Source organism: Colobus angolensis, unplaced genomic scaffold (genome assembly GCF_000951035.1).
Source record: "Colobus angolensis palliatus isolate OR3802 unplaced genomic scaffold, Cang.pa_1.0 Scaffold39, whole genome shotgun sequence".
NCBI classification, from domain to species: domain Eukaryota; kingdom Metazoa; phylum Chordata; class Mammalia; order Primates; family Cercopithecidae; genus Colobus; species Colobus angolensis.
The window spans coordinates 4,914,743-4,923,020 of NW_012117265.1; the positions used below are offsets into that span (position 1 = coordinate 4,914,743).

The 8,278-nt window shown below is 53.9% G+C and overlaps 1 protein-coding gene across 1 annotated transcript in view; it reads left to right on the forward strand.

The window, feature by feature from the left end:
• The window catches only part of MYO1F (myosin IF), a 64,193-nt gene that overhangs the window by 28,575 nt on the left and 27,340 nt on the right, over positions 1 to 8,278 (forward strand). The window contains exons 2-12 of the mRNA XM_011954931.1: positions 424 to 561; positions 1,643 to 1,732; positions 1,815 to 1,909; positions 2,963 to 3,050; positions 3,173 to 3,262; positions 4,224 to 4,355; positions 4,515 to 4,649; positions 5,686 to 5,818; positions 6,018 to 6,214; positions 7,560 to 7,640; positions 7,755 to 7,841. Coding sequence (XP_011810321.1) covers positions 424 to 561; positions 1,643 to 1,732; positions 1,815 to 1,909; positions 2,963 to 3,050; positions 3,173 to 3,262; positions 4,224 to 4,355; positions 4,515 to 4,649; positions 5,686 to 5,818; positions 6,018 to 6,214; positions 7,560 to 7,640; positions 7,755 to 7,841 — 1,266 coding nt within the window. The remainder of the gene's footprint in view (positions 1 to 423; positions 562 to 1,642; positions 1,733 to 1,814; positions 1,910 to 2,962; positions 3,051 to 3,172; positions 3,263 to 4,223; positions 4,356 to 4,514; positions 4,650 to 5,685; positions 5,819 to 6,017; positions 6,215 to 7,559; positions 7,641 to 7,754; positions 7,842 to 8,278) is intronic.

Genomic DNA, 8,278 nt, shown 5'->3' on the forward strand with positions numbered 1-8,278 from the left:
TCGTCTCTATCAAAAATATTAAAAATTAACTGGGTGTGGTGGTGGGCACCTGTAATCCCAGCTACTCGGGAGGTTGAGGCAGGAGAATCGCTTGAACCCGGGAGGTGGAGATTGCAGTGAGCCGAGATCGTGCCACTGCACTCCAGCCTGAACGACAGAGTAAGACTCTGTCTCAAAATAAACAAATAAATAAAAATTAAAAATAAAAAAAATAAAGAGGGCTGAGGGCTGGATCTGAGGCGGTGCAACTTGTCTGGGGCAGGGGGCCTGGCTTGGTTCCTACCAGCCTCTCCTGGAGATGGGGAAGGAGGAATGGAGGTGGAGCTGGGGAGGTGGGACAGAACCCAGAAGTTGATGGCGTCAGTGAGCCAGATGCCACATCCCCGTGCAAGGGCTCACCCCGAACCCCCTCTCACCCCCCAGGGCAGCAAGGAGCGCTTCCACTGGCAGAGCCACAACGTGAAGCAGAGCGGCGTGGACGACATGGTGCTCCTTCCCCAGATCACCGAAGACGCCATTGCCGCCAACCTCCGGAAGCGCTTCATGGATGACTACATCTTTGTACCCGGGGCCAAGGATGGAGGCGGGCAGGCAGGGAAGGAATGGATGGCTGGGCCATGGATGGAGAGGAGGGTGATGGAGCAGAGGGAGGGATGTGCTGGGAGAGCACCAGGCGGTGAGATGGAGGACAGACGGAGTGACAGCAGGGCTCTGGTTGGGGACAGCTGTGGCTACCACTGCTCCCTCTGTCCTGGAGAAGCTCAGCCCCAGCGTGTTCCATTTCCCCCATTCCAGCTCCAACCCTGGTTTTTCTTTTTTTCTTTTTTTTTTTTTTTTTGAGATGGAGTCTTGCTCTGTCACCCAGGCTGGAGTGCAGTGGCACAATCTTGGCTCACGGCAACCTCTGCCTCCCAGATTCAAACGATTCTCCTGCCTCAGCCTCCCAAGTAGCTGGGATTACAGGCATGAGCCACCATGCCTGGCTAATTTTTTTGTTTTTGTGTTTTGTGTTTTGTTTTTGAGACTGAGTGGCTCTTGTTGCCCAGGCTAGCATGCAATGGCACGATCGCAGCTCACTGCAACCTCTGCCTCCCAGGTTCAAGTGATTCTCCTCTCTCAGCCTCCCAAGTAGCTGGGATTACAGGCATGAGCCACCATGCCTGGCTAATTTTTTTGTTTTTGTGTTTTGTGTTTTGTTTTTGAGACTGAGTGGCTCTTGTTGCCCAGGCTAGCATGCAATGGCACGATCGCAGCTCACTGCAACCTCTGCCTCCCAGGTTCAAGTGATTCTCCTCTCTCAGCCTCCCAAGTAGCCGGGATCACAGGCACGCACCACCATGCTCGGCTAATTTTTTGTATTTTTAGTGGAGACAAGGTTTCACCATGTTGACCAAGCTGGTCTCGAACTCCTGACCTCAAGTGATCTGCCTGCCTCGGCCTCCCTAAGTGCTGGGATTATAGGCATGAGCCACCGCACCCGGCCAGCCCTGTTTTTTTCCAAGAGACTCGAGATGCATCCAATATCTCCATCTTTTCCACCTCCAAGCAATGCAGTCCTGGGAAGCCCTGGGTGGGGACAGGATGAGGGGACAGGGAGGACAAAACCTACCAGTACACCACACGACCCTTAACCATCCCTCAGACCTACATCGGCTCCGTGCTCATCTCCGTAAACCCCTTCAAGCAGATGCCCTACTTCACCGACCGTGAGATCGACCTCTACCAGGGCGCGGTGAGGCTGGGACTGGGTGGCAGGCACAGCCCTGAGACCCCTAGCCCCCAGCCCTGGGCTGAGACCTGACCTCCCCCACCAGGCCCAGTATGAGAATCCCCCGCACATCTACGCCCTCACGGACAACATGTACCGGAACATGCTTATCGACTGTGAGAACCAGTGTGTCATCATTAGGTATAGACGGGGTTGGGGCGCCACAGACCCTGCTGCCCAGGCCCCCGCTGAAACATCATCACCGCCCCCAGGGAGGTTTGCCTGAAACTCCCAATCTGAACAGAGCCCTGCTGTCCCTCTCTGCCCTCACCCTGTTTCATTTTCCTTGTCACCATCTGACTCACGATGTATTTTATTGATTCATTCTGCTATTGTCTGTCTGTCCCCTCTAAATGTCACCTCAGGCCAGGTGTGGTGGCTCATGCTTGTAATCCCAGCACTTTGGGAGGCCAAGGCAAGAGGATCTCTTGAGGCCAGGAGTTCAAGACCAGCCTGGGCAACATGGCAACACCCTGTCTCTATAAAATAATTAGCCGGGCACTGTGGTGCATGCCTATAGTCCCCAGCTACTCAGGAGGCTGAGGAGGGAGGATTGCTTGAGCCCAGGAGTTCCAGGCGGCAACAGGGGTTATGATCACACCACTGCACTCCAGCCTGGGCAACAGAACGAGACCCCCATCTCAGTCAATCAATATATGCCAGCTCTATGAGAGCAGAGAAAGATAGACAGAGAGAGAAAGAGAGAGACAGAGAGAGAGAGAGAGAGACAGTGTGTGTGTGTGTGTGTGTGTATGACAGAGTCTCAGTCTGTCACCCAGGCCGGAGTGCAGTGGCGCAACCTCAGCTCACTGCAACGTCCGCCTCCCAGGTTCAAGCAATTCTCCTGCCTCAGCCTCCTGAGTGGCTGGGATTACAGACGTCTACCACCATGTCCAGCTAATTTTTGTATTTCAGCAGAGACTGGGTTTCACCATGTTGGCCAGGCTGGTCTCAAACTTTTGACCTCAAGTGATTCTCCCTCCTCAGGCCCCCAAAGTGCTGGGATTATAGGGTTATATGAGCCACCATGCCCGGCTGAAAGCAGAGATTTTATCTGTCTTGTTCATTACGGTATCCCCAGTACCCGGAATACTGGCAGGCACACAGTAGGTGCTCAATGAATGGTCAGGCACTAAAAAGGGCTCTTCCCCCCAACCCCATCCACTGATCATTGATTCCTCCATTCATCCCCAGTGGAGAGAGTGGAGCTGGGAAGACAGTGGCAGCCAAATACATCATGGGCTACATCTCAAAGGTATCTGGCGGAGGCGAGAAGGTCCAGGTGAGACAAGGAAAACAGAAGGATGAGCTGGGTCGCCCTCACCTGCATGATAGTGCAGCCCCACCCATCTGCACTCCTGCCCCAGTCTGACTTCTTCCCACCCCACCTGCCTCTGCCCCCAGCACGTCAAAGATATCATCCTGCAGTCCAACCCGCTGCTCGAGGCTTTCGGCAACGCCAAGACTGTGCGCAACAACAATTCCAGCCGCTTTGTGAGTCTCTGCAGCTCTGCTTGGAGCAGCTGCTCCATCCGTGCTGACCTTTCTACACACACAACCACACATACACACATCTGCATTGCCAGGACAAGAGCCCATTGGAAACCCAGCAGGAAATACCTACTCCTGAATGGGAGACTCACTTCCTGCTCATGGTCCATTTCAAAAGGGAGTCCCCTATTGGCAGAACTGTGGAGGCCATGACACCCCTGTGTAACATTCTTAAATGCTCCCTGGCTGCAGCCATGCTACATTGTTCCCATTCACATTTCAGGTCCAATTTATTCCCTCATTCATTCCTTCTTTCGACAATAGTTCTGGGACTTGTTCTTTGTGTGGGTGCTGTGCTGGGCCCAGTGGAAGAGAGGATAGGTAAACAGATCTGGATTCAGGGTCTGATTCTGTCATTGTGAGCTGTGTAGCCTGGGGGAAAAAAAATCGATGTAACTTCCTGAGTTTCGTTTGTTTGCTCATCCATAAAATGGGGATGATGTTAACATCCATCTCATGACTTTAGTATTATACCTGCACATGGATATGGTTTACTAATTCCATACCCTTGGACTGGGTGCGGGGGCTCAGGCCTGAAATCCCCCCACTTTGGGAGGCTGGGACAGGTGGATCACTTGAGGTCTGGAGTTCAAGACCAGCCTGGCAAACATGATGAAACCCTGTCTCTACCAAAACTACAAAAATTAGCTGGGCGTGGTGGCGGGCACCTGTAGTCCCAGCTACTCAGGAGGCTGAGGCAGGAGAATCACTTGAACCCAGAAGGTGGATGTTGCAGTGAGCCGAGATAGCGCCACTGCACCCCAGCCTGGGCAACAGAGTGAGACTCTGTCCCAAAAAAAAAGGAAGAAGGGAAGAGAGGCAAGGCTCATAAGACCCATCCCTAATCCTTCCCCCACCTGCACCCCAGGACGCTGGGGTGCTGACATGGTTCTCTCGAATTCAGGGCAAGTACTTTGAGATCCAGTTCAGCCGAGGTGGGGAGCCGGATGGGGGCAAGATCTCCAACTTCTTGCTGGAGAAGTCCCGCGTGGTCATGCAGAATGAAAATGAGAGGAACTTCCACATCTACTACCAGGTACAGGGAAGGGGCTGGGGGAGAGTGAGCCCCACCTGGAGCCCAGCGGGGTGGACAATGGGAAAGTACACGCCTGGGAGGGCATGGCAGGGCAGATGGGGGGATCACAGGGGCTGAGCCAGGCAAGTACCAGATGCATGAACATTGCACACCCTCCAGCTGCTGGAAGGGGCCTCCCAGGAGCAAAGGCAAAACCTGGGCCTCATGACACCAGACTACTATTACTACCTCAACCAATCGGACACCTACCAGGTGGACGGCACCGACGACAGAAGCGACTTTGGTGAGACTCTGGTGAGCACCCGCCTCCACTCCAGTCCCCAACCAGGCAGACCTCAGCCCCAGAAACTCCCGAGTTACAAATTAGGAAAACAAAACTGAGGCCGGGCACGGTGGCTCACGCCTGTAATCCCAGCACTTTGGGAGGCCGAGGCAGGCAGATCACTTAAGGTCAGGAGTTTGAGACTGGCCTGGCCAACGTGACTAAACCCCGCCTCTACTTAAAATACAAAAATTAGCCGGGCATGAATGCGCATGACTGTAATCCCAGCTACTGGGGAGGCTGAGGCAGGAGAATTGCTTGAAACCAGGAGGCAGAAGTTGCAGTGAGCCGAGATCACACCACTGCACTCCAGCCTGAGCAACAGAGACTCCATCTCAAAAACCAAAAAAAGACCAGGCGCAGTGGCTCATGCCTGTAATCCCAGCACTTTGGGAGGCTGAGGCAGGTGGGTTACCTGAGGTCAGGAGTTCAAGACCAGCCTGGTCAACATAGTGAAACCCCATCTCTACTAAGAATACAAAAATTAGCCGGGCGTGAGGGCATGCGCCTGTAGTCCCAGCTACTCAGGCGGCTGAGGCAGAAGAATCGCTTAAACCCAGGAGGTAGAGGTTACAGCGAGCCAAGATAGCGCCACTGCACTCCCACCTGGGTGAAAGAGTGAACTCTTTAAAAAATACAATAGGAAACCAAAGCCTAGGCCAGACATGGCGCTCACACTTGTAATCCCAGGTACTCGGGAGGCTGAGGCAGGAAAATTGTTTGAACCCGGGATGAGGAGGTTGCAGTGAGCCACGATCACGCCACTGCACTCCAGCCTGGGCAACAGAGGGAGACTCTGTCTCAAAAATAAAAAATATAATAAAAAACAAAGCCCAGAGAGGTGCAGGCACTTGCCCAAGGTCACACAGCAAGTGACTGAAAGGGGTAGGATGGGGACCCAAGGGTGCTCACTCCCTGAGTCCGTGCTGTGGCCCCTCAAGCCTGCCCGTGGAGGCAGGTTGGAGGCGAGGATTCATGGCACAGTTTCTGCTCCCGTTGTACCCACAGAGCGCCATGCAGGTCATTGGGATCCCGCCCAGCATCCAGCAGCTGGTCCTACAGCTGGTGGCGGGGATCTTGCACCTAGGGAACATCAGTTTCTGTGAAGACGGGAATTACGCCCGAGTGGAGAGTGTGGACCGTGAGTGTGGGTGTCAGGGAGGGCGGGATGGAGGGCTGTGGGTGTGTGAACTGTGTCCTCCCAGCTCCGCCCCAGGAAGCTGAGAGCCCACGAGGACAATGTCAGTGTCACTGGCAACATGGGGATAATAGGAGGCCCATGCAGGAGGCACAAGAGCCCAACAACTGTCCCGTTTTTGCCCTGACCTTTGCCCCGGTAGTCCTGGCCTTTCCCGCCTACCTGCTGGGCATTGACAGTGGGCGACTGCAGGAGAAGCTGACCAGCCGCAAGATGGACAGCCGCTGGGGCGGGCGCAGCGAGTCCATCGATGTGACCCTCAACGTGGAGCAGGCAGCCTACACCCGCGACGCCCTGGCCAAGGGGCTCTATGCCCGCCTCTTCGACTTCCTCGTGGAGGCGAGTGGGGCTGGGGCTGGAGGGCAGAGTGGGCGCTCTGGGGTCACAAACATTTATGGAGGCTGAGTGCAGTGGCTCACGCCTGCGACCCCAATGCTTTGGGTGGCCGAGGTGGGAGCATCGTTTGAGGCCAGAAGTTCAAGACTAGCCTGGGTGGCTGGGCACAGTGGCTCACGCCTGAAATCCCAGCACTTTGGGAGGCCGAGGTGGGTGGATCTCCTGAGGTCAGGAGTTCGAGATCAGCCTGACCAAGATGGAGAAACCCCGTCTCTACTAAAAATACAAAATTAGCCGGGTGTGGTGGCACATGCCTGTAATCCCAGCTACTCCGGAGGCTGAGGCAGGAGAATTGCTTGAACCCGGGAGGTGGAGGTTGCTGTGAGCCGAGACCGTGCCATTGCACTCCAGCCTAGGCAACAAGAGCAAAACTCTGTCTTAAAAAAAAAAAAAAAAAAAAAAGAGAAAACAAAGACTAGCCTGGGCAACATAGCAAGACCCCATCTCTACAGAAATTTCCAATTAGTTGGGTGTGGTGGCGTGCACTTGTGGTTCCAGCTACTCAGGAGGCTGAGGTTGGGGGATTGTTTGAACCCAGGAGGTCAGGGCTGCAGGGAGCTATGATTGCACTGTTGCACTCCAGCCTGGACGACAGAGCAAGACTCCGTCTCAAAAAAAAAATTAAAAAAAAAAAAATTTAAAAAAAAAAAAAAGTATAAAATGTATGGCCGGACACAGTGCTTCATGCCTGTAATCCCAGCACTTTGGGAGGTCAAGGTGGGCAGATCACTCGAGGTCAGGAGTCTGAGATTAGCCCTGGCCAACACAGCAAAACCCCGTCTCTGCTAAAAATATGAGAATTAGCCAGGTGTGGTGACCCATGCCTGTAATCCCAGCTACTTGGGAGGCTGAGGCAGAAGAATCTCTTGAATCCTAGAGGCGGAGGTTGCAGTGAGCCGAGATTGCGCCACTGGCTTTCCAGCCTGAGCAACAGAGTGAGACTCCACCTGAAAAAAAAAGAAAAGAAAAAGCCCCATAAAGTAGTTGCTATTATCAACCTGTTTTAAAGATAAGAAAATAGAGGTGCAGAGAGGTTCAGAGGCAGAGTCAGCTCCGGAGCCACGGACCCTGATGCACTGACACTTGGGTTTCTCCTCTGAGTGACTGACTGAGGCGTGGGGAGACCATACACAGAGCCAGGAAGGGCAGAGCTAAAGAGGGCTGGAGGGAAATTGGCATGAGGGGACATCACCCATGAAGTTGGCTAGGTATGTGTCTAAGGAGTGGTGGGCAAGGGCTTCCGATCTGACCAATGCCCACTGACCTCCTGTCTCCACCCACACCGCAGGCCATCAACCGTGCTATGCAAAAACCCCAGGAAGAGTACAGCATTGGTGTGCTGGACATTTACGGCTTCGAGATCTTCCAGGTACAGCCCCCTGCCTCCAGCCCACATCCTGTCCCCGCTGGGGCAGCCCGGGGTGGCCGCAAGAACTTCTAGCACCAGGACAGTGAGGGAAGGACCCTTTTCCTCCTTCTGCAGAAAAATGGCTTCGAGCAGTTTTGCATCAACTTCGTCAATGAGAAGCTGCAGCAAATCTTTATCGAACTCACCCTGAAGGCCGAACAGGTGGGCAGCCAAGCAGCCAGGGATGGAGGATCGTGGGGCGGGGGGGTGGTGGAAGGACCATGAGCATCCCTTAGCAACTAGGGGACACCTCAGCCCTCCCCACCATGTTCCCACCTCTCTGTGCCAACCTGCCCAGGCTCCATAGTGATACTTCCTTCTGCCTCTAAAGCTTTGGGACGGACCGTGCCTCTTAGTTCATTCATTCAGCAATTATTTATTGAGCACCTGTTGTGTGCCAGGCACTATTTAGGGTGCTTGGAGACACAGCCATGAACAATAAGGCAATAGTCCCTGCTGTCTGCATTTAGCCCCTCCCCCAGAAGCAGAGCCTGAGGCAAGGATTCAGGGACAAATGGTTTTTCTGGGAGGCAATCCCAGGAAGCTCCAAGAGGAGACAGAGGAAGTGAGTCAGGGATTTTTTTTTTTTTTTTTTTTTT